The following is a 26,722-nucleotide window of genomic DNA, read 5'->3' as shown; positions in this document are numbered from 1 at the left end:
CCATTCAAATATCTAGGGCCAGTAAGATTTTTACAAATTTTATTCATCAAGCATGCATTAAATTGAACAAAGGTCATGGTAACAGATTTAATTTCTTTTTAACTTCATCCTGTTTTCATAAAAAAATGTTAAGCTGTAAAACCATTTTCATCATCGATAACAAATAAATCAGCATATTACAGTCTTTCCGATATGCCATTAACACCCAGGGCTGACAAAATATACGTTGCCATTAAAGGAATTAATTAAATTTATTAGCTAATTTAACAATAATGGATATAAATTTGAATAATTTACAATTGTGTTTTTTTTTATATAAATTACTGACCACATACTGAATGGTAGTGTAAACCCCCAATTAAACTAAATAATGCTCATCAAGCTTAAAGTTAAAGTTACTATTGTTATGAATTATTCACCTTCATGTTGTTCTCCTGAGAACTTTGTTCATCTTTGGAACCCAAATTAAGATATTTTAGGTAAAACCTGAGAGTCCCTCATAGACAGCAATGGTCCCGACTCATTCAAAGTTCAGAGGGGCTCCAAATAACATCCTCAAAACAAACCATTTGTTTCAAACAGGAAGTTGTATGTTGGCATCCAGGGAGCAGAGCAGAGGGCTGGTGTTACACCAATGCACTGTGCTCACGATCGCGTGCAATATACTGACACTGAAGAGAGGAATCTGTTGAATAAAGCTGCTAGCTTTGTTTTATGTATGCACAAAAGTATTCTCATAGCTTGATAATATTCAGATTAAACCACTGAAGGCATATAGTCTATTTTGAGGATGGTTTTAAACGAGTTGGAAACCCTGCTGCCTTTAAAGTGACACAGAGCTCTCAGATTTCACCTAAAACATCTTAATTTGTGTTAATGTTTGAAATGACACAATGATAATTAATAATTAATACTTTTTTTTTTCATTTTTGGGTGAACAAACACTTTAAAAGAGGAAAACAAAGCATCCCACATGAAAAGTTAACATGTTAAAAATGTCTATAATTACAGGCCTACTGGTTCCCGGAGAGGTATTAATCATTTTGAGGTTACGAATATAAATCAAATGTCTTTAGATAAATCTGAGTGCATCTGTTGGCAGTTGAATCACTTTTTACTTTTTTTCTTGGCTCCTTTATCTAGCTTCTCCTGTTCTTCTTTTTTCTTCTCTTTTTTTTTCTCCTCTTTGGCCTCCTTGTACTTCCAGATTGGTGGCTCTAAGTAACCTTTGTTTCGCTTGCTCTTCTTCTCCTTCTTGGGTGTTGGCTCTCCAGACTTAGTCACTTTAATTTGAGGAACACAGCCGGCTGGAAACACACTGTTGCGGCGGGCCATGCTGCGTGGAACGAACCTGCGAACGCCATTGGAAGCCATGGAAAGCACACTGCCTCTCCTTTCTGATTCAGAACAGCATGAGGCCAGCGAGACAGAAGAGCCGGATGTAGATGCCACAGAAATGGAGCCATTGCTGTGTCGTATCGTGTGCTCCTCAAGCTTTTTCCCTGAATGCATTTCCATCAGTTCAGGCACCGCTAGGCGTCTCTTGCCCACCTCTGGTGGGCTTGAGGGACACAGTGGACGGCATCCTGTGACCACCAGGGGACTGTGAATGCTTGTGGTCATACGCACCATATGGTCCATGATGCCATTGTCCTGCGGATCGTGTGGAAAGTTGAAGGTGAATGTTGACTTGAGGCGATGGGCGACTTTCTGTCCTGTGCTTTTTGTGGCTGTTGCTTTGGCCACCAGCTCCTTCAGGTCTGGCCACTCCGGGATGTATTTTTCACAGAATTGTTCAGCCTGAGGCCTGCTGTTTAGCCGTCTCAGCCTGTGTAATGTCTCAAAGCGACCTGTCTTCAGAGCCCACTCTCGGATGTCCTTGCCTCTTGTGGCATCCACAACATGAATATTGGCCCCTAGAAAAAAAGAGATATATAGTAGTATAGTAGTATATAGATGTATAATAGAGATACAGCATTTTTCCTGATTATATAGATTTACTGAAATCCATTCTGTAGCCTGATATTTAAAGCATAACTTTTTAAAACTGTAAACATAAATAAAATAAAATTTAAATAAATGCATTTTCTTCAGTAAATTTACTTGTACTTAAAAATGCTGTTTAAAATGGGAAATAAATACACAATTGCAATTGAAAAGCAACAATTCAATATTATCTAATTTCATTTATCAAAACAACTATGAGTTTATTGTTTTGTTTGTTCTAATGATATTTTAAAATCCTTAATGTAATTTTCGTTAGTTTTAATGTCATCTATTTATTTATAGAATTTTTGTAGTTATTTATTTTCATAATTATTTTCCCAATTTCTACAATCTTTGAATTCCTATGGTTGGTTGTTTTATATACCGCTGTGGAAAACCCTATGTACCCCTATGTAAATTTGGAAACTGCAAGAAAAAAAAGCTGATTTGTTTGGGTCAAATAATATGCACATACACAGCTGTTAGGTGTCTCTGACATTGTTTAAAATAAAATGTTTGTCATAGAGTTTGGCCATATTTGATCAAAATTTGAGTTGAAACAACAAAGTATTTCTTTTAATATTTCTGCAATGTTTTTTAGTTTGGTGGTTGGATGATTACATAAAAAACTAAACTACATGCTTAAGGTTTGTTTACAATTTCATAGTCAATGTTTTTTAATGTTTTGTTACATTAATGTAGCAAGGTTTAGACCATCATTCTAGTTATGCTCTTTTTAAGGAGTTTTTTTTTCAACATGAGTGCAGGTTGAGCAGATTTATTCTGTAATTACTCTAGCTTTTTAAATATAAAATGCATTATGTCTGAAAGTATTGGTTGTTGACCAGAAAAACTGCAAGAGTTGTTTTTACTCCACCAAGTGTCCACTTTGTGTATAGCATATCTAGTCTAAAGATTTTTATTAATTTGAAACGGCAAGAAAAGGAAAAGAAATGTTTGTTTTAGCTATGCTGGTGCTTTATTAAATTTACATAAACTGTAAAAAAGAATATATAAATGTATTATTTAATTAATTTATTGTTATTATTAATTTATTTTTATTTTATAGAAAATGTATGTAATTTGATGTAAAGCGCTCAAATTTAATTTACTAATATTATTAATCATTTTTAGTAATTGTTAATATGAATAATAGTTATATTTGCTTGTCTAATGTACTAAATAACCATTATTAATCATATTATGAACAATGCGTTTTCATAACAAATTCATTAAAATCAACATCACGATGTTAGAGCAAGCAATATACATTTTTTATTATTAAAATGATTGTATTTAGATGAATGAAATAATTATTGTCATTTTTACACTTGATTATTTTACGTTTGTTGCAGGTGGAGTAAATGTGCTGAATTGTCACACATCTGAATAATAAGCTGTATGTGGACACATGGCTAATCCATTACTCACTGTGAGAGCTAATAGATTATCCAGGCAGGGGATCAGAAAAGAAAATGTCCTCAGGGTTGACTTTTAAACCTGCCCGTGCTTATGTCACACATCACATCACTGGGCCTCAAAAGTCAGCTTGTTATCTGCTTTACCTGAAATACTTTATGCAAATCACTTTCTCTAGCACATGTTTGACTACGGTACATCTGTGCATGTGTATTGTGACATTTTGACCCCCTATGTCAAGCGTTCGGGTTGATCCATTCCTGTGGATTAAATCCTTTTTGACTGTGATATTTTTGATTCACAGTTTGTGATTTAATTTACAATGTATAGTAAATTCAATTTAGAAAATAAAATGGGCACACAAAAATCTAGAATAATAAAATTTTATTACTATACTTGACTTTTTCCAGTCTGAATAAATCACATTTTAAAACAAATCTATGATAAGCTGCAATACTAAAAAATGACCTAAGAGATTGAATTTACAATAATTTTTGCATGTTTATTTAAAAAAAATAAAAAAATCTAAATAAAAAAGTCCACATAAAAATGGTGATGCTTAAAATATACAATACTAAGTAATTCAGATTTTTAAAATTGAAATTATATTAAATACCATGATTAAAAATCTAGAAGACCAAGCTATTCCCAATTCTACATTTTTATAACATTCATAATAGGGCTGCACGGTATTGAAAAGAATTTACATTGCGATATTTTTTTTTCTCTGTGATATGTATTGCGATATAATTTCACCAGATGACTTAAATAGCTCTATTTGCAAAGTCATTACTGAGTTGAAATATGAATATATTTTTATATAATTTATTATAAACATATACAGTTGAAGTCAGAATTATTAGCCCCCCTTTGAATTTTTTTTCTTTTTTAAATATTTCCCAAATGATGTTTAACAAAGCAAGACAATTTTCACAGTATGTCTGATAATATTTTTTCTTCTGGAGAAAGTCTTATTTGCTTTTTTTCAGCTAGAATAAAAGCAGTTTTTAATTGTTTGAAAACCATTTTAAGGTCAAAATTATTAGCCTCTTTAAGCTATATTTTTTTCTTGATAGTCTACTGAATAAACCATCATTATACAATAACTTGCCTAATTACCCTAAACTAATTAACCTAGTTAAGCCTTTAAATGTCTCTTTAAGCTGTATAGAAGTGTCTTGAAAAATGTCTAGTCAAATATTATTTACTGTCATCATGGCAAAGATTAAATATATCCGTTATTGCAAAGGAGTTATTAAAACTATTATGTTTAGAAATGTGTTGAAAATCTTCTCTCCATTAAACAGAAATTGGAGGAAAAAAAAAGGGGGGGGAGGGGTTAATAATTCAGGGGGCTAATAATTTTGTCCTCAACTGTATAATAATCAAACTACAGTCATAAATAAACACAATGGAGCAAATATTTAAGTGATATAAACAGTGATTCATGGTTTTCTGGAGAGAGCAACAGCAGGTATAGAAATTGAGTAATCAAATGTAAAATAGCACTGTATAGTCTTCACCATATAAATAATCTTTATTAAACTTTTTATGCATTACTAAAATGCTTTAAACTCTCTTCAAATGCTCACAGAGTCACATGCCTTAAAACAAATGCAGATGATAAACTTTCACTCTATTATAATTAGATTCTGCAGTGTCTCCACAAATCTTTTGTGTTTTGACCTGTGGTGTCTGGTGGATGCACACATTGTGATATTGATGCTGAAACGATATATTGTGCAGCCCTAATTCATAATTTTGGTAACACTTTAATTTAAGTACCAATTCCCACTATTAACTACTGGCATTCTACCTACCTATAAAATAAGATATTGGCCGTATATAATATTTCTAAAGTATGATCTTATTCTACATTCCTAATCCTACCCAATACCTAAGTCCAGTTACTACCCTAATAATTGTACCTTAAAATAGTGTGCCCATATTTTTTATATATTCAAATAAAACGTTGGCATTTTTAGTAGTGGTCCAGACTTTTGTATAGTAACTACAACCAATAGTTTGACATGTGTCATTCTCTTAAAAAATACAACGGTTTATACACTCTCAGAAATAAAGCTAAGGAAGCTGTCACTGGGGCACTACCTGTTCAGTTCGTACCTATGGCATCCATAATGGTATCTTAAAGGTACATATTAGTATCCAAATATACACAAAACATACATTTGAGATGCCACCATGGACCCTTTAAGGATTTTTTGAAAAGGTAGTGCCCCAGTGACAGCTTTATTTCTGAGAGTGTACAATTACATATGAATAATGGCATGTACAATTATACAACTGTCTGCAATACCTTGATTTATGCTCTTGTTGCATTGGGTTTTGACCAAAAGACAAAAGTATGCACTTGTGTTTATACTCTTTTCACTTGTTTTTACAGATTCTGCTCTACATGTGTGAGGAAAAAGGAGCAGCATTGGTTTTCAACATTATTCCCCAATTCACGTCATCCTGTTTGCCTACTCTGGAACTAACCTATTTGACCTGTCCAGTGTGTAAACTAATTATTAGAGTCCTTAAATAACATACCAGCCATGAGCAGTGATGCCACACAGTCGTTGCTGCCCTGCATGACTGCCTTGAGGAGAGCGGTGAAGCCTCTGTTATCCCGGAGCTCCATGTCCAATCCAGGGAAGAAATTGATGATGTAAGTGAGGATGGTTACGAAACCTGCAACATTTATAGTTAGAATTAAATATTAAGAATCCTTTGTGTTTTCTGCTTTATGTGTTCATAAAGAACCTACCAGCTTGTGCGGCGATCATAAGTGCAGTATTGCCATCATTATCTTGATGATTGATATCCAGAAACGGGCACTGATTGAGTCCATACACAATATCCACAAAGCCTTTTGAGACCGCCAGCATCAGACCATTCTATTGGAGAATAAGAGTTTGTCAGCAGGTGAAATGAAATCAAGTTTTTTTGCTAAACTTCTGGTACACTGTAAAACAGAGTTCATTTCACTCAAATAGTAATAAAAGTTCTTAACAGGAAGAAGTTATATGAACTCAAATTTTGATTGTATTGTATAAAATAAGTGAAAATAAGTGTTATGCTGTGTGTTTTTGCACAGGAAGAACAGACGGTGGCATAAATTAGGTTTTAATGTTGGGCTATATTTGGATTTACAGTACTCAGCATATATGACCCCATATATACACCCCATTTTGAAAATGAATATTTTTACCCATTTCTAAGTGAATATGGGCAATGTATATTGGTGCATTTAAACAAAACAGATTTATTAAACAGATATATTTATTAAAATAATGTTTTAGTTACAAAACATAGATAATACGTTTAAATTCATGCAAAATATTGCAAAAAAAAAATAAAAAATACAAACTACAACATTTCAACAAAATTGTATATTTTTGTTGTTTCTCTTGATTTTTGCTATTTTTGAAAATTTTATTTAATATTTTTCCCTAACATATACATTTGAGCTACTAATTTTTGAACCATTATTGTAAGTTATTTTTTTAGATTAGCTCCAGATTTGCCTTCAGTATGACTAAACTATGTATACGCAGAAATATAATATTGTAAAGCATTCTATAGAAAATATGAATTTAAATGAGAGATTTGTGGGGGGTGTACTCATATATGCTGAGCACTGTACATATGTTTTTGTTGTTTGAAGTTTGTAGGGTTACTAATGGGATAAAGTATGCCTGATGTAGTTTGGTCGAGGATGGGCTGACGAAAAACTATTAAGAGTGTATATACTGCATAATTTGCAAATATAAGCTTGCAAGTGTATAAAATAGTCTCTTGTTTGTTGCATTAACACATGCCATTACTAACTGATATGAATGTTAGAATTATTATGGTTTAAGCAAAAACAAAAACAAAACAAAGTGTTGGTAATTTATTACTTTAAATATTTGAATAATCTCTGGGTGTACTACAGAAAGCTTCTTATCTTAGGTCTTAACTTAATATATGACATGTTAAATGTTAAATTAGGATTTGAGCAAATTCATATTACAGAAGAAAATCTTGACTTGATTTGGCATTCTTATCTTAACAAAATTGTATCTTATCTCTCGTTAGGAAATCTAAAATAGTCATCAAGTTCGACTTTTTACTCTCAGGTCTGTTATCAAACAATCAACACTGCACAAGCTGCTAATGAGTTAGCCTAAACAAAATGGATAAACTACTATAACTACTATAGGTTTCATTGGTCTGCTGTTGAAATTCCTGTACTAACTATAATATCACGTTGCGTAGCATTCTGTAATTACTTATAAGTGTTTTGTCATTGAAATATAATACATCTTTTGGGTTCTCCAAAAGTATTTCTATCATTAAACATGTTTGTTCTTCAGTTTCAATCATCAATAAATGTACTGCCAGTGTTGCACAGAGCAATCCTTATAAGCAATGCTTTAGCTTCAAGTTTAATTTGCCCTAAAGTTAGGATAATTTTCTGGATTTTTTTTATCAAGTTTGGATGTTTTAGTAATTCTAAATGTTTCTAAATCTGTAGTTGTATAACAGAACACACTTAGGAAATACTGTTCTGTAATAGCTTTTGTCCTAAATGTGGTTGTAACTGAAATTACCATTGTTTCCAAACAGATAAATTTTTTTAAGGCACACATGAACCGTACATTTTTGAGACTTATTTCAGTAAGTTGATGAACTTCTCTAAATGAAACCGAATATTGAGTAGGGGGCAGAGCTTTCTTTTTGTGCATCATTTCCTTATAGCAAATTAACGATAAGAGGAGTGTGGTTAAGATTATTGATTGATCTCATATTATATTGTGCCTCAAACTGATGTCAGCAGAGAAGGACCACAACTGTAAACACAGAAGCAAACGCCAACCTGATTCACCAAGTATAAAGTGTTCCTGGATTAACATCTGTGTTGATCCTGGAACAACATTTGAATCAGCCAATCAGAGTTAAGGGATACGTTTACCGTTTATGTTCAGTTTAGGCTTACTAAATAGTTGTTATCCAACTATTATTCCCCTCTGGTTTTGGAAATAATTAGCAGTTATGGTTGGGTTTAGGGGTGGGGAATGGCATGGATTACATTTTCGAACAAAAATGATGTTCCAGGATCAACATGTTAATCCACACTCGCATCATATTTGGCAAAGACATGTCATGCCAGAAGCAAATGGTCAGACTTGGATTGATGATTAACAAAACCAAAAAAATGTTTTCAGGTGGATTAACTTACACAGATTCATTGTTCACCTAAAGAATAAAAATGTGTGCTAGCAAAGTAAAAATAGTAAAAATCTTTGCATCTTTCTGTGTTACACTCCTTAAACTTATCAGGTTTTACAGTGTACACATATGATGACAACTGACTCCCTACCCTTCCGTTTATGTCTAACTCCATAACTTCGTCTGTTGTAACGCCCCTCTCCAGAACTCTACGCAGGGCAGCAGCATTGTTCTTGGCACAGGCTTGGTACAAGGTGTTGGCAGTGCCTCCGCTGGCATCTTCCCGCTCATAGTTTGGGAGCACAGAGTCATCCGAGAGCACACTCCCTGAATCTGAATCATTCTCCGAAACTGACAGTTCAGAGGCATCCTCGTCTGGACCAGAGCCCAGAACTGGATCCTCCTGCACCGCGACTTTAACCCCAGCCATCTGGCCAGCACGAGCCAGGACTCACACACTCAGCAGGCACTTCGTCATCATCATCATCATCTGCATCCTCGCTGCTTCCTCTCTGGAGTCTATGGAGTAAGGATAAAGATAAAGAATGAAGTTTGATTGTACAGCAAAGCATACAGACATACATTACATATGAGTTCATTTTTTCTCTTTATAACAGGAAAAGTAAAACAACTATGCCTTTTCTGCTACTGATAAACATAAAATGATAAATGCAACTTTTTAATCCTAAATTCTGACTCTCATAGTTATCAGTTTGTATCTCATATTCTGAGCTTTTTACTTACAATTCAAAGTTCCTTACTCAAAATCTTCTGAGTTATGTTCTTCTTATTACTTATTCTTAGAAATTCTATGATGACACTGTTTTATCAACAATTTATTGAATCTGTTTTATCTTTCTTGTAGCTTGGTATGGTAATTTGAGTCTGTCAAATAAGAACAGGTTGAGTAGCCTTGTGAAGGTGGCAGGCAAAATCATCGGTTTTAATCGAACTGGTCCAATAATAATTATGTATTAAAGAGTAATTATGCTTAAAGAGAGCTCACCCATTGTATTCATTGTTTCAGCTGCTTCTATCAGGACGTCGTTTTAGAGTTTCTATATGCAGGACAAACAGAATTAGAAATTAAAAAGAGTCCAGCGGGGAGGGAGACGCATCTAAAAATTTATTTATTATGTGTTTTATGGTAAAAGTTCACCTGTGTTATGGCACCTTGCTCCAGTTTTACTTTCCCTAAATGGGATAATAAGAGTAGATAAGAGTTCTGACTTAATTTCGTCAAAATATCACATTTGTTTCACCCAATTCTTCGTTTATTTGTTTCAACGTACTGTTAGTAAGTACATAATGTAGATATTTTTTATAAGTGCCATTTGAAATATTTTCTGGCTCTTTTTTCTATTCATACATCTTTTTTATACATAAATTTGTCCTTTTACATGATTATTATATCTTGTTGTATTTATGTGTATAATGAAAGCTTCTTAAAAAGACGTGTGTGTAAACACTCTTGGCAATAACGTTATTTCTGCTTTTGAGTTCACACAATACGAAGTTAACTTTGCAATACAGTTGCAACTATTATTATTTTTTTAAGTGGGAGATAACTCAGAATTGCAAGAAAGTCAAAATTGTGGGATAAAAAGTCACATGGTGTGGGGTTGGGTGGGGGATCACTTTGTTATTGTGCTTTTGAAACAATGAGGTTTGTTTGATTTGCTTAACATTACCTTTGCACATTGCTTAGCAGAACTCTACTAAATTGTAAAAATTCTACTTTACTAAATTGTTCACATTTCATAGTAAAATAACTTCTTTTCCCTTCAAACTATACTATGAAAAGGGGGAATTTTAATTTCAGACATTATATAATACATGCAATTTAAATAAAAGGCCACCAGGGCCAAAAGTCTTTAATACAAATCCATAAAATTTGAAAAAGTCAACAGTCATCATTTGACAATGTCAATCTGTCTACCAACACATTAGACAATAAGAATGCTGCATTTGAAACAAGGTTTGCACACGTGACAATAGTATTTTGGGATATATACATTAAAGCATTAGAAGTCATGTTTATTTGTAAAAGTTACTTTAATGCTGGCATACAGTATGCAAATATATGATATTATTTCCTCTACCATAAAAACTGCTGCCTTAAAACCACAAATCTGTACTTAAAAACACAATAATATATCATGCTTCGTCTAATGATTTTAGTCAATTTTAGTCAATATGACTGCGTATGTATATGTTTATATATTTTACGCCAAAACAAAGATTTTTGCATTCATGGCACAGTTGTATTGTATGTTTATATCCACTTCTAACAATTGATCAATTTTACTCAACAGGTTTAAGAGCAGCAGATTACACCCAGAAAGAACGAAGAGCCTCACCTGAGGTAAACATTTGTGTTATTGACAGACCATAATCAGTCCAATATCACTCAACAGGCTGAATGTCTCTGAAAAGCTTCATAAGCTATATCTGACATGAGGCTATTTATAGGTGTAGAATAACAGGAGAACACTATTTTATATTTTATATAGGAGATACTATTATATATTTTGACTGAGGGCGGAACTTGTGAAATTTAACTAACAAACATGATGAATGTGAATGAGAAGGCACATATGAACTTTTGTTCAGTCTTTCTGAAAATATTCAAAGGAATGTTGATAACAAGGTCAGTAAGCGTACACCAAAATAAACATACTGAGAAACAAGGAACCATTTCAAGCATAGCACACTAATATTCTGTCTTTAGTTTTTATAGTTGGGGGTTTTTAATGCTTAAAGGGATGGTCCACCCAAATATAAACATTCGGTCATTATTTACTCACACGCCACTTGTCATAAACATGTTTCTGTTCAGAAGTTATTTTGAAAAATGCTGGAAACCTTTTACAATTGACTTTAATAGTATTTGTTTTTTAATGTTTACAGATTTCTAACATCTTTCAAAATATCTTCTCTTGTGCTCAATAGAAGAAAGAATCTAAAACATGTTTGTGACAAGTGAAGGGTGAGTAAATGACGAGTACATTTCATTTCTGGCTGAACTATGCCTTTAAGTGCACAGGAAAACAGAATCCGTTAGTCAGACTTTAACCTGGTGATTCATGTGTCTGCTTATGTGTCAGCGAAGGCCTGACTCTTGACTAATCAAAATCATCATTAAGTCCATTTCCACTTCCCACTTTTAAACCCCCAGGAGCGAGCCATTAAACAAACCACTTAACCTCAGGTTACTCTAGTAAGTCTCTGATAATAGCAGCTTAAATGGCTACTTTCTCACATTTTCCTTTATAAATAGAAGCCACTTGCAGCATTGGGAATCGGGAAAAATGTAATGCAAAAATTAAGACATAAATCTGCCTGTGCATGAAAATATCCCATAGTTTGAAACTTAAAAAAAAGGATGTATTTGCTCTCATGGTGCTTTCCCAGCAGCTATATTTAGCCATTGTTACTGGTGGCACAGTGGCTAGTGCAGACTGACATAGAGACAGTGTGTGTTTGTGTGTGTGTGAGAGAGAGGGGAAGAGACAGAAGGGGGTAGTGAGGATGGGAAAACATTCCCTGTTAGTGCCACATAAACAGTCTGTTCTCTGAGAACCACAACACTGTCCACATGCTGGTTTAACTCTCCAGACCACTTTTTTTACACTGACTTATTGTCAGCTCAAACATAGCACTGCACCATGCAATAACAGTCATGTGTATTTGTTCAAGGGAAACTCGATGTTTTTAGATGCTTTAGGTTCAACTTTTTGTCAAATTTCCCACCACATTTAATCTGTAAAAATAAAGTATACCCAATTGTCTTGCAATTGATAAAATGCTTTTATAACAGCATTTGTGATCACTGATTATTATAATTATTTTAATTTTCAACATTGTTTCCATCAGTTTTGGTTATGCTGGATATATGCTATGTATGCACAAATGCATAAAGTTAACTTGTTTTAATATTTTAAACAATGTTCAACTTATTTTATGCTTATTCCACATTATATTAGCTAGATACAGTCTGTAGCAATTTTATAACGTATTTTTTTTTTAAATTATAGAGTGAATGACATTTTATATTGAACTACAATTACATAATTAAAATAAAACATCAAAAATATATCCCTAAAATTCTTTGAATTAGTTAAATGTGTTCCAGTTATGGCAATAAATGCCTCAATTAAAATTAAATAATGTAAATTACATCATGTAAATATAATAATACCATATAAACTATACAATATAAATATTTTTTAATTATCCACACTTAACATTTAGGTATTATATATCACAATTTTTATATTAATTTAAAACTAAATAAACAAAAATAAATGTAACAATGAAAGCTATATTAACATATGCCTAAAAATGCCTTAAAAATGCTTAACAGGATTAAATTAAAAATATTTTTTTACATATAGCAATGTTCAAAATAATAAAAAGGAAAATAAAAAAATCATAAAAGTCTGTAAAAAATTATTTCCCATTACCTGTCCAAAAATCTACTCATGCAGCATGAATCAAGAACTATAATTTGAATAAAAGCACAAAAATAAATCCTAAGCTATCAACTTGTTTCTACACACACAGTTCCTCTCTGCTCTTCCACTTTATGTGGCCTTTCAGCAATAATACCTGTTTCCCCAACCCTTCCAAAATCCATATGCACCAAATCAAGAAGCACATCCACTGTATCTCACCATAAACTGTGCTGAGAAGGAGGCGTAATGTTGTCCCCGTCCCTCAGATCATTGCTCTGCTGTGTCAGTGTAAGTCCTCCCAGTATGGATTCGCACAGTAGACTGTCTGATCCCGCAGGACAGAGCTGTGTCCCAGCCTGTCCCCTCCTCCCCAGTGCTCGGAGTCTATTCGGACACTTAGGCCTCCCATCACTGATGAATCCTTCCAAATCTTGACACAGGTGCTCTGTTAAGAGAGGCATGTCCACTCATCCTGATTACAGGAGATTTGTGGATTAACATTCAGAAATGGCAGCTGCCAGGAGTTGCTGAGATTGTCACTGGTTCATTTTCGCAGCTCTGAACTGGCATATTTCTGTCCTTTTTGACTCTTTTTAGTGAAAGTCACAACATTTTACAGTATATTCGGGGCTGCAGAAAGAACTCAAAATGCTAATCAAGTGAAAGTACAGATGTTCAGTGGAAATTTACTCAAAACTATAATCGTCTGGCTGAAAATATACTTGAATAGAAGTTAAAAAGTAGAATTTTAAATTCAGGCCCATAGCCAGGGTGTTCAGGTGGTTCGAAAGAGCCCCCCCACTGACAAAGCTCAGAATTTGAACCCTTTATTAGCTCATTTGTCCCATTTTGACTGCTATGCCATCATAAATTGTGAAAAATACCACACTGTAAAACCCAACAGTCAACTTTATCAAATAAAATGAGTGTAGTTAACTCAAAATTTACTTAAAGTTATTTCTACTCATTTGGGTTTTACTGTGCTCAAATTGCTTCTTTTACTCAAATGGATTAAGTTCACAGTACTCATTAGGATTAGTTTTTGAACTTAAAAGTTTTGTTGCAAGTTTTGTTGTTCTGTTTCCTCAAATGGTTTGAGTTACTTTAACTTTTTGGGTTTACAGTGTAGAAGAAGGATTTAATACAAATACAATTTTTAATTATTCATGTGGCCAAATTCTGACTGACGAAAGTTGAATGAGTTGTTCAGTTTGTTATTTGCCTATAGGCTACAGTTTTTATTTTAAAACAAGTTTTATCAGATTCCTATTTTTTATTATTATAAAATTTTATATTTTATTATATTTTAATGAAGGTTGATAATAAATTTAAAAATAAGCATTTTTTAAACTTCTTTGTTCAGTTTTTTTAATGCTAAACGCAAATAAACTAGTTTGTAAATAAATACTTCGTAGTAAAACAGCATGGTAAGCATTTTGACAAAATTGTAGGATATATTTTAGGTACATCAAAAAGTGTGGTTATGATCACCATCCAACAAGATGATCCAGCAAAAATTTGTGCTGAAAATGTCACTAAAATGTATGATTGAATCGAAATAAGACGATTACCTGCAAAAAAGATTCACTTTTTCAGAAAAAAAAGAACCCCCCTTTCAACAGGCTGGCTATGGGCCTAAAATTATGGGTACACTTCAGACCAATGCTCACTAAAAGGCTTAATTTTGGTGGTTTATTAGTATTTGTAAAGTATATCTGCTGCATGATCTTATTCTACAACCCCTAATCTTACCCAATACCTAAACCTTACTACTACCATAATAACTATTAATAAGCAGCAAATTAGGAGTTTATTAAGGAGAATGTCATAGTTAATGGTTTGTTAATAGTGAGGACTGTACATTACAAAAAAATGTGACCAATTGATGTGTTCAAAATTTAAAAGTAGCCTAATTGACAACAAATTTAGCACAGAATGTTCTCTTAAAAATTGTAAGCAAACACATTAGTTGTATATTTGACTGTAAAATGTTTACTGAATCAAATCAACACACATTTAATAGATAGCTAAAGATTTTACAGCTATGGAGAAAAACATTTGCATTTACATTTAGTCATCTAGGAGACACTTTTGTCCAATACGACTTACAATGGACTGTTTATGGCCAAAATGGTCCTATAACCTTTCTTTTAGTTTTTTTTTATTAAGAAAATGGTCAAAGTATAGATTACATGTAGAAAGTAAAAAAGTCTGTTTAAATTGTAATTGAGTAAAGTACAAATACCTAAAGATAATACTTAAGTACAGAAAACAATTAAATTTACTCAAAAGCATTTTGCACCCCTGAATGCATTGCAAATTTATTACAAAAATTTCATTTAAATTAAACAAAGACTAAACTATTACAATTTAAATATAACAGTAAATCTTACAGAGAAGTAAGTGTATTATGAAGTCTGTGGTTTTTATGATCAACTGAACCCTGCTAATTGTTTTTCCTGGAGTTGAAATTGGATTGCTCTTTGTCCGTTTGCCCCTGGAATGCCTTCAGAACGCTCATGTCTTACGTGACCTGAAATAGTTGTGGCTCAGAATAGGGCTGAGTTTAGCTAATTAAAACATGCTTAAGCATATCAGTCAAGCCCAGGTAGCCCCTCGTGCCACACCTCTTACAGCCAAACACTGCTTATCTTCTAGCAGTCACGTGAAGAATCACAGAGGCTGAAACTAATCTAACCAACTGTGATTAATCTGCTCCAGTCCTATTGTTTTTTTTTTCTTCAGAGAGGTGAAGACACCTGTTATTTTAGGCTGTATGGATGTGTAACTAACGCAATGAAAATGTATTCATTTTTATGCAGGTCAAGTTGGCTGTAATTAGTGATGCATACTTGGGAGTTGAATAGGAGCTATATATAATTACAGGATCATTTCATTAGTTGCTACCGTTGGAGCAAGATTAAGATTTGTGCAAAAAATATCCAGGTTCTTTATAAGGAGTGTGCATTACATTGAAAAAAAATTATTTTCTCTATCAACCTTAAACCATATTAAAGAAATATTCCAGGTTCGGTGAAGCTTAACCTCATTCAATAGATAATGCTGATCACCCTAAATGAAGTTTGTCTTTAAAATAGCAAAATTCTGGTTTGACACAACATTAACCAGGCCCGTAGCCAGGGGGAGTTCGGGTGGTTCGAAAGACCCACCCCTCACTGACAAATGTCTAGAATTTGTCCCATACACAAGCTCATTTGTATTATTTTGACTGCTATGCCATAGTAAATTGTGAAAATGACCATCGAAGAAGGCTTTAAGACCAAGTGGAATCCTCTTTTCCGCTGTTGCTTCAGTGTGACTGAGGAAAGTTGAATGTCCTGGTCAGTTTGGTTTTGCCTAATAAATGACAATAGGCCAGTTTTTATTTTAAAACTTCAACAGCATCCTTTTTTTCTCAATGATATAGGATGTAATAAATTTGTATTTGAAAAATAAGTATGACTCTCATATTCTTTCTTCTAAATCCTTAGGAAATGTTTTTGGTACATCAAAAAGTGTGGTTAATGACCAACCGACAAGCTAATCCAGCAAAGAAATTGTGCTTAAAAAGTATTTAAACCTCATAATTAAATAGAAAATGAGGCTAATAACTGCAAAAAGTTCCATATTTTAAGAAAAAAGAACCACCTCATTCACCAGGCTGGCTACGGGCCTGTTAACAATGGATTGAAGTGGGCAGTTTGTTAACATTAAAATACTCACTGTTTCAATGTTTTTTAAGGTGATCAGGGCCAGAAGTCGTAAAAGGAGTAGTTCACTTCCAGAATGATTGGTCATCACTATTGACCATATATATATATATATATATATATATATATATATATATATATATATATATATATATATATATATATATATATATATATATATATATATTTTTTTTTTTTTTAAAAACAATAAATGTTAAGTCATCCAGAAATTTGCCCATTTACTTCTAGTAAGTGCCTTGCTGTAACCTGTAAACTTCATAGTTGCAATCTACACAACTATTCTTGCCTAAAAATGTGTACATAGTTTGTACATAGTAGTGTACATGTGTACAAAGCCTCAAAAGTACATAGTTGTCCAACAGCTGCAATATTTGTCACTCTTGGCACTCTATGTGGGCAGAGTAATACTCAAGGGTGAAGAGGCTGTACGAGCACTGATATTGCAGAATATTGCATCGCTATCAGCCAATCAGATTTGAGAACTAGACAGAACTGTTGTATATAATATCTAAATCCAAGTGTGTTTGCAGTAATCATGACAATTCTTTATGCAAAAGTTAAGAGCCAACTGAAACATGCATTATAAATCCATCATGAATCCACAGGAATGTGGCGTGTGAACTTGTTCGGCTTGCATAAATATGATAAATATACAAAATGTTAAGTGAATGAGCTCTTTCTATTTACTTCTCTGAAAGCTCATCAAATTGCACTTATGCATGATATCATGCAATTGTGAACAACCACATTAACAAACAGACCTAGTGCAAAGATTTCAAATTCGATTAAGTGTATATCAAGCAAAGTGTGTTGACACATTTGTTGGTTAGCCACAAGATATATCTTGGCCTATTTCGTCAGGGCCTTGGAATGAAATAACTGAACAAAACAAACACGAGTGGCTCCAATGGTGTATTCCAGATGGAAGCTCTTTGTTAAAGATGTATTTAGTAAACAACGTATCATGGAATGATCATTAAAACTCTTTGCAGTCGTGCATATTATTTTCTAATCAAGACTAGTATCACTAAAATCACACACACACGCACGCACGCACGCCTCAGATTGTGTATAGCCTATTATTCGTTCAGTGCAAAGCAAAGCCAGCCAAACCTTTTGGTAGTTTTATAGCTAGATCAGCTCAGGTTGACTGGATGAGTTGGATTTCGGCAGGCAGGAGGAAAGGTGATGTGCGGCCACAGTTATTTTCTCAGACTGTTGACCTGAAGCAGAAGAGTTATTACAGTGCAAAGACTCAGGAAATGAGCCGGAGAAAGAGGAAGCTCAGCTGGCCTTAGAGATCATTCAAGAAGGCCACTTTTGCACGGACTCTCTCCACAACAGCAGAAAGAGATTTAATAGAAAAGGAACCTGATATGTCTTGGATAAAATGTGTCTGTTAATATAAATACCACACAAATTATATAACAGTGCCTGCTAGCTCACTCTTGAGTGTCAGTTTCTTAGTGTGCCAGCAGAGGGAAGCAAACAGCATCATTATCGCATCTGTTGCTGGATAGGATGTTGTTTACATAGGCTAGAGTTCTCAGGGTACTCAGTGTACCAACACAAAATCGACCTCAGCACTTTTCACTGCTTAATTCAGGTGCTCTTCGTGTATAGTGTAACATTTCGTGCCATAGTCTATGTAGAGTCAACTATAATTAATAATACCTGTCATTTATGAGCATACAACCCCATAAAAAAGTGCTTACATGCGCACACATATTGTAGGCTATCCCTACGGTAATGTGAATTATGTGTTATTAGCATAATTATAGCCTACTATCGTTATTGTGTTCAAAGTTTCCCTCTAATTATATGTTGTTGGAAACTTTTTTAAAGATCTGATATAAAGGGACCAGCACTTGCTAGTCAGATTTAGTCATTCTTCCTTTCTTTAAATAGGACCATATGATATGTTTGTGTGTATGTTTGCATGTGTGAAGTGTGTTTGCAGGACAACGGGCTGCTGAGCTCTAAGTTTAGTCACAAAACAGCGCTAAAGACGGCTATGTGCAGAGTTATTATTAGAGTCTTGGCAGTGTTTCCACAGCACATCTTTACACGGCCCCGCTCCAGCTCGGAGGAGCTCAGGCGGATCACTTTATGCTTTCCGCCGTCCTCCTCTTCTATCACTCTGTGTCCATGAACATACAATATCACGGAGGAATCCGTCTCAAGGAAAATCCGACCCAAATTTGTGTGTGGTTTGGGCTGGAGTCAAAGAGAGAGAGGGGGGAGAGAATAGACTAACATTTGTAATTGTATAAACGTGTGTCTTGACTCGAGGCCAGGTGAAGAGGGAATGAGCTGCAGACTCAGGAATGTGTATGTCTATTCTGTTCAGAAAAGCATGCATATGGGCCACCCAAGTATGTGTATCATGACACGGTCATTCATTTAACCTGGAAAATATCGAGGCTAAAATAAGCATGAAACTCGCACAGGTCGCAGGCATGTAAACAAAAGATTCAACAAAAGGACTTCTTGTCTAGTTTATGGTGGGGAAATACGATCTGTGATTGCACGCAAGCTTTTTAGCATAATGCTACCTGAATAAAAATGTTTATTTGTTTAAAACTTTAGGTTTCCTTGTATATTTTTTTTCAAAAACTGTTACTAGCCTATTTAAATTTATCATATGGAAAGGGGTGCTTCCAAACAGTATAAGTTTGCACCATGCTTCATATTGTCATTAAAAAGCTCAGGATTGTTTGCAGAGGCTGTGAATTACATGCTGTAAATAAAATTCAATTTCTGGCACAGACCAGTTGTTTCACATTATAAGACCTCAATGTGTCATTAGGAGCTACTAGTACTAATTTAGTTTTCTATGTTTTTTTTTTTTGACTCTCAAAGTGCTGTTGGCCGATAACATGCATTTTATAGATCACCAAGGACCACAGTTTCAGCTAAAATCTGGTCTTCTGAAGAAAGAAGATGCCTATCCATGATGAGCTGGGGGGTGAGTAAATAAACATAATGTTCATTTGTAAATGAGCTTTCCCTTTACAATTCTCTGACTGTCTGTTATTAAAACTAAGTGACATTTGTTATATTTAAATAAAGGTGGATAATTATTGGTTCAAATTATTGTGTATCTAAAAATACTTTTTAAAAAATTGTTTTATTATAAAAGCACACTTACACTAAGAAAGAACTAGCCTATAACTATAAAAACAATGAATAAAGGTGCAGTAGGTGATTGTCTTCAGAAACATTTTTTGTTTCAATAGTAATGATTAAAGAAAATGATCTAAATGTATTTATATGTATTTTTATATTCTGGGTAAGGCATAAGACTAAAAAATGTTCATCCAATTAGAAATTGTCTGGCCAATAATTCCCATAATTCTGATGAGTAGTCCAAACGCTCTATCAGCAAACGTAGATTTGTACAACTGCACAGATCTGTCAATGTGCGTGCAGTAAAGTCAAAACTTTAAAATGCTGAATTGATATTGGAGTAACTTTTGCATGCTGGAGGAAGGACGACACCATGGCTGAAGGTTTTGTTGTTACAAATGGGTTATATGCACAGAAGTATTGTTCAACCACTGAAACAGTAGACTTTATTAGAACTTCTATGTTAAGCGGCTTTGACACAATCTACATTGTAAAAGCGATATATAAATAAACATGAAGTGAATTGAGTTGAAATCTTCCGGCGAATGATTTATTTGACTATTTTCAGTTTAAAAAGGTACATTTTACAGCATCGATAATGTAGATTTTTATTTAGTTTCACAGCAAAGCATCAGTAAACAGTGTTATTCCTCCTAGCCTGCTTTACTGAGGTGAAGTTGGTTTTATATTCACATTGGTTCATTTTTGAACAGTGACGACCTGTGACGCGCTCGCTATAATGTTTACCATGCTACTATGAATATTCAGTCTGAAATAGCATGTAAGTATGGCTTAGTAATAAGTGTTATTCCTGCACGCTGCCGGCCGACCACTAAGCATACAGTAGTTGCTTTAGGACAAAGTGCGAGAGAGAGTGAGACCAGCGATCCTTGCATGCATAAAATAATGCACATTATGACAAATAAGTTTTGCTTGCTAACTACACAATTGAAAATGTGCTAGATATAATACAGTTTTTCGTTTAGAATTGTTGTAGGATTATAAAGTACTATAAATTTTTCTAATTGGCGAATGACATGATCTAGTGGGTCTCTGACATTTTTAATGTGTGCGTTCGCGATTTCAGGAGGTGTGGCTTTGGGTGGCAGGGAAGGGATTGTAGTTGAAAGATATTATGCTAACCGGTTAGTATTTAGGCAGATCACCGACTGCACCTTAAAGTTTTTAAAATTACCACTACCATAACACAATACAGATGAAGGATAATATTATTTAGTGCATTCTTGTTGAATAAAAGTGTTCATATCTTTAAATTAGGAAACACTTTATTAGATACAAAATTCTTTCATATGAAATTTTCTCACTATTCCATGATGAACTGTTTACACAAATTTAGTTCATTCTTTTCTTTAAAAAAACTTAATGAAGCTTACTGTACAATGAACAAACAATGTTGAGGAACGCTTAATTAGATACACATTCAAAATTCTCTGCGAGACCCTGCAACCTCCTCTTCCTCCTCCTCATGCTTTTGTTGTAAGTTTTAAAGTGGGCAGCCGTTATGAATTATATCTGACAGCTTCTGTGTCGGCGCTCTGGGTCTAGCACAGCTGCCTTATTTGGGGTATTTGCTGCTTTTTATGCTTGCACCATGCCAAAAGCCATGTGTCATCCAGTCGGCCTGGAGAGGAAACAACTAGAGCAAATGATGGTGAAAGTACAAGACGGAAAGGAGGAGGATGACAGAAACTTTAGGATTGTTCTGAGAATCAGTGTGTTGTTGTGCAAGGGAGCCACAATAGAAGAAAGTGATGTAGAGAGGGTGGAGAGGAGTCGACTGAAGGGGTGGTAGAAGAACACAGCCAATGACAAGACAGAAAAGGCTGACTCATGAGCGGTTAGAGCGGTTCTTTTCACAAAAGGTCCCAAATGCCAAAGAGCACGCAAAAACAAACGATTTTTCTCAAAGGGAAGGAAAGGAGAAAGAACAAAACGCTATCTTTACTGATTACTCTGGTGCGGCTAACCTTCTCTCAGGAACAGCCCTGGTTTTGGGGGGAGGGCGAGAGAGAGGCCTGACTGAGACCCACAGCGAGACCTTCCCACCTGTGAGAAGGACAGGAGCCAAAGAAGACGCTTTAGTTTGGACAACAGCACTCCCTCGACCACTTTAAACTAGACATAATCGGACCATCCTCCTTAATAATTCATTGCTTATCTGCAAGAGCATTCTGGAGGATCATACAACATTGGAGCTAGGCTGAAAATCAAAGCTCTGATACAACAATCCTTGAGAAATAGAGTTTTTTTTGAAGGAGGGAGGGAATATCCACTAGGAGAGTCACATAGACACGAGCTGCTGGAATATGAAGTCTCTTCCAAAGAACCAGGGACGAACCGATGAGATTTTGGGTGCTATGGCGGATATGCTGACATCTCTGGCGATGCCCAATCAGAAGTGGGTGAGTGACTTCGGTGGCCTTTCACCTTTGTATTCCATTTTAAACTATATTTATGCAACACACGTGTTTCACAACACGTGTCTGCCATTTTTTTGTATTTTTGTGCTACAAGATATTGCTTTGGTATATGTGAAGCTCTATCTGATAATGCCAAATAATAAACCATTGCTAGTTTTATGTATTTGGGGAGCATTTTAGATGTATTAGTTCGCATAATCATAAAGAACAAGTCAGCAGCTTTTTTTTTCAGGGTTGATAAAGATTAACAGTTAGTGAAGTCTGAAAAAGAGAAGCAAACAAATCCATGACAGACAGTAGGATAAGCTTATTGTCAGTCATCCAATCTAACAGGCTTCAGTTCTGCAAATGAATGCCATTTTACATCAGGAACTAATTGCCGTATTTGTAAATTTGAGGATAAGAATTGTCATATGAATAATTGAACTTAAAATATGAAATGTGTCTTCCTTGTGTGTGTGTAGAGCTTTAGAAAAACAATTGGTATTAAGATTACGTGACCTTTTGTTTGTGAACATCCATATCATTTCATAACAATGACATCTATCAAGTGAAGAACACATCAGAGATAGGAAAAGAACTGAGAGATAAACAGTGAAGTCATTCAGAGAAACATTTCAGAGGAAAACTATACGCAAGAACGCAGTGATGGCTTGCAGTGACACATGAAAGACGCCCTCCTGGGTGTTTTAAAGGAATTTAGAGCACTTGCAGGCGCAGGAAACAAGCGCTGATTAAGACATTTCCTCATAAACAAACATGCACATGTCGTCTTCCCAAAGCAGCTGTCAAGCTGAATGTTTAACTGGCTCATTGCTATTTATTAATACGATCAGAAAAAAAGATTTTGATAAAAGGTTTTTCTATTTCATAGACCTTTTCCCCCAAAACCACTCTGATAAACCTGTTACTGAACAGTAAGACAACAAACAATGTTCTGTATAAAAAATTGTATATATATAAAAACAATATATGTACACACAAATCAATAACATTTCACACAGTTTATAGAGTACAAGAGAAACAATGCCGAGGGTTTAAAATAATACTCTTTAACGTTTTCAGTTCCACTGGCCTTGCCAAAATAAAGTCTGAGAAGGAAAACATTTGCGTGAGGAATGTTAGGACTGGTTGGTTGGAAACCATCTGCTAAGAACATAAAAGTAAAAATGACATACTCTACATTAAAATGTATCGTTTCAATAATCAATTTGATAATCACCAAGATATAATTAACGTTTTGTAGTTACTAGGGCTGCACGATATTGGAAAACTCTGACATTGCGATATTTTGTTTGCTGCAATATATATTGCCATATGAAAACAATTTTGCCAGATGGCTTGAATAGCTCTAATTGTAAAAAATCATTAATTTAATTTCAATTTTTGGTTAGGTTGATTTTGTAAGTGTGTAAATTATGTATAAAAATTTAATTGCAAGAATAAATACAAGCTAAGAAAAAAGTAAATAAATAGTTCTTTATGGTTTTCTGGAGAGTCAAACAGTATTCAGATACAGAAATTTAGTAAATGTCTTTAAAACCCATGCGAGTGATACGTTTTACTCTGTTATGGTTATACGTTGCAATTACTCCACAAATCTCATGTATGCTCAATTGTTGATCAACTAATATCCCAACCTAATGCATATCCTTGCATATTGCATATCCTGCCATTTGGCTATCGCGAGCACACACATTGCAATATCAATGCTGAATATATCTGTCTAAAAAAGACAAGCTAGATACAACAAAGGGAACAGGACTGGCTACATACCAAATTCATAATCAATTAAACTAGAAAGCAGCAAAAATTTGGTCATGGGATTATTGCACAATTGATATTTTTGTGTATAACATTTAAAAGTTTGGGGTCATTGAAATTTATTTTAAAAGAATGTATTACTTTTATTTATCAAGGATGCATTATATATATTACAAGGATGCATTACACATATTATTATTTAAATGTATATACATTTTATATAAAAATGGGATTATATTGGTGTTTTTTTGACCCCCAAATCTTTATTGAATCGATCAAGGTAATATTATGAAATAATACATTTATACTTGTTTTTAATTTTCTGTATTTTAACCAGCCATTAATTCAGTCATCAGTGCCACATGATCTTAATAACTTTGAAAGTTGAAATAAGTTGAAAGACCTATTTAACTCTTTTATTTGGCAAAGATGCTTGTTATTGATCCAAAAAAGTTTCATAATCATCAAATAAAGTACACGACAAAAGTCTTGTCATCGATCCCAGTTGTAAAAGCAACAAATAATAGACAGAAGGTAGATTTTTCAGATGATTCATATGTTGAACTGCATCCCAATCATCACAAGTACAACAGAAGACCTACTGGAACCAGCATGGACTCAAGATTCTTACAAAAAATCTGTCAAGTTTGGTGAAAGAAAAATCATGGTTTGGGGTTACATTCACTATGGGAGCATGCAAGAGATCTGCAGAGTGGATGGCAACATCAAAAACCTGAGGTATCAAAAGACATTTGTGCTGCCTATTACACTACAAACCACAGGAGAGGGCAAATTCTTCAGCAGGATAGTGCTGCTTCTCATACTTCAGCCTGAACATCAAAGTTCCTGAAGCAAAGAAGGTCAAGGTGCTCCAGGATTGGCCAGCCCAGTCACCAGAAATAAACATTATTGAGTATGCCTGCGTTAAGATGGAGGAGGAGGCATTGAAGATGAATCCAAAGAATCTTGATGAACTATGGGAGTCCTGCAAGCACGGTTTCTTTGTCATTCCAGATGACTTTATTAATAAGTTGTTTGAGTCATTGCAGAGATGTATAGATGTCGTCTAAGCTCATGAGTCATACACAATATACATTTTTTTCCCACTGCACCATGACTTTATATTCTATACTGTACATTATTTCTGTAGGACCTTACTGTCCTAATTAAATAAATAAAAATCAAGGCATGGTTATATTTTATTGATAATATAAGCGTAATCTAGAGACTTTTGCCTTTTCTATAAGCCACTTCCAATCCCAAATGATCAACTAGAATTCAAGTTGTTATTTGTTGTTTCTAAAACTTGAATAGGCGACAAGACTTTCGTCAGGTAGTGTATACCGTTCAAACATCAAATAACTATATATATTTCCAATATTTCAAGAAAGTTTGTCAGTAATTTAAAGTAATCGTTACTGTTCTTCATTGATCTTAGAATTCAGAGAATATTGAGCACCTGAGTGTGAAACCGGAGCGGAAGACAGGACAGCGGCCCCCATGGGACACAGAGGGACTGAACTGGGAGGACATGTCCCGGGACAGCCTGGAAAGAGTACGAAGACGAGACAGAGCAAGTAAGGCACAACAACCATATTTGGTCAAATGTTGCTTGACTTGAGTATTAGCAGGTTAAACGTACACAACATGAGGCAAATGGAGCCACAGCAAAAACAAGAGTATTGACCTTCAGAAACAAAGGAAGATATGATAGTGTTGATGTAAAGCTATGTTCCTTTTTAAAGCAGCTATTATTTCTGTATTAATTATGCCTCTCTTGTGAAATCAGGCGTTGTTTTGATCTGCTCAATATGCTTAATGACAGAGTGATATCCTTATTATGGCCTGAAATGCTGCAAAAAGGCGTCCTTCTGCTGCACTCAGCCCACAGTACAAACAAACATTCTGGTCTACAGTGTTTAGGGTTTGCCAAATATTTACAAGTGTAGTTAACACTATCGGCTTGTTTTTGGGCGCTTACATGGAATTATAATGGTTTCAGTATGGGCTGAAAATAACCTCACCTAAGATTTAAAGGCGTAGTTGATTTCCATGAAAGCTGTAAACACTGCTATCAAAACATTACTCTGTTTGTTTGACCTTTTCATCCTGGGGGACATTAGTAACAGTGGGCCAGTGGGTTTTGTCGGGCTACCTGTTTTTCTGGATGATGGAATGTGAGGTGTAAATAAGCAACCTGTTTGAAAACATAAATTGGACCTTTCGGTACTCAGATTGATGTTTGCTTGCTCCTTCAGCCTGTAAGCTTCAGCATTTAAAATACACACATGCAACACATCTTACATTTAAAAGTTTTGCATTTAATTTCCACTCATGATAATACCAATGCCTAATAATAAATATATAAAAAGTAATTATGTCTTAAAATGTAAGTCTAAACCTTTCTGATTCAGTCTGTTTTACATTTTTGAATTGCATGAAGAGACCTTGATTTCTGCACCATCAAATTTGATTTTCTAAATTTGACATTCTAACATTTATTTACATTTTTTAGTAGTCAGAAATAACGTATTGTCTGGGTAAGTCATGTAAATTAAGTTACAGGTATTTTATTCCC

At 34.3% G+C, this 26,722-nt stretch overlaps 2 protein-coding genes across 2 annotated transcripts in view; one reads left to right on the top strand and one right to left on the bottom strand.

Annotated features, from left to right (window-relative positions):
- Window positions 1-616: 616 nt before the first annotated feature.
- ankrd33aa (ankyrin repeat domain 33Aa) lies at window positions 617-13,388 on the bottom strand. The gene is made up of 5 exons (XM_056449681.1): window positions 13,299-13,388; window positions 8,774-9,141; window positions 6,176-6,305; window positions 5,959-6,099; window positions 617-1,916 (listed from the first exon to the last, which is right to left on the bottom strand). Exons 2-5 carry the CDS (start codon window positions 9,050-9,052, stop codon window positions 1,108-1,110), a joined length of 1,359 nt encoding a protein of 452 aa, XP_056305656.1. The 5' UTR covers window positions 9,053-9,141; window positions 13,299-13,388; the 3' UTR covers window positions 617-1,107.
- Window positions 13,389-21,736: 8,348 nt separating this feature from the next.
- arhgef25a (Rho guanine nucleotide exchange factor (GEF) 25a) overlaps window positions 21,737-26,722 on the top strand; it is a 145,394-nt gene continuing 140,408 nt past the window's right edge. Inside the window, exons 1-2 of the mRNA XM_056448838.1 lie at window positions 21,737-22,362; window positions 25,583-25,721. Of these exons, the coding sequence (XP_056304813.1) occupies window positions 22,267-22,362; window positions 25,583-25,721 (235 nt within the window). The 5' untranslated portion in view covers window positions 21,737-22,266. The remainder of the gene's footprint in view (window positions 22,363-25,582; window positions 25,722-26,722) is intronic.

Source organism: Danio aesculapii, chromosome 23 (assembly GCF_903798145.1).
Source record: "Danio aesculapii chromosome 23, fDanAes4.1, whole genome shotgun sequence".
NCBI classification, from domain to species: domain Eukaryota; kingdom Metazoa; phylum Chordata; class Actinopteri; order Cypriniformes; family Danionidae; genus Danio; species Danio aesculapii.
The sequence above is the reverse complement of the archived record's forward strand: the minus strand, read 5'-3'. Positions and strand labels throughout refer to the sequence as shown.

Bases quoted from the DNA above. Each gene is read 5' to 3' on its own strand.
- ankrd33aa (XM_056449681.1), bottom strand. From the start codon at position 9,052: ATGGCTGGGGTTAAAGTCGCGGTGCAGGAGGATCCAGTTCTGGGCTCT. The intron at 6,306-8,773 runs GTAGGGAGTCAG...ATTCTCCAATAG, and splicing joins AGTTAGACATAAACGGAAGG to AATGGTCTGATGCTGGCGGT. The intron at 6,100-6,175 runs GTAGGTTCTTTA...TAAATGTTGCAG, and splicing joins TATGATCGCCGCACAAGCTG to GTTTCGTAACCATCCTCACT.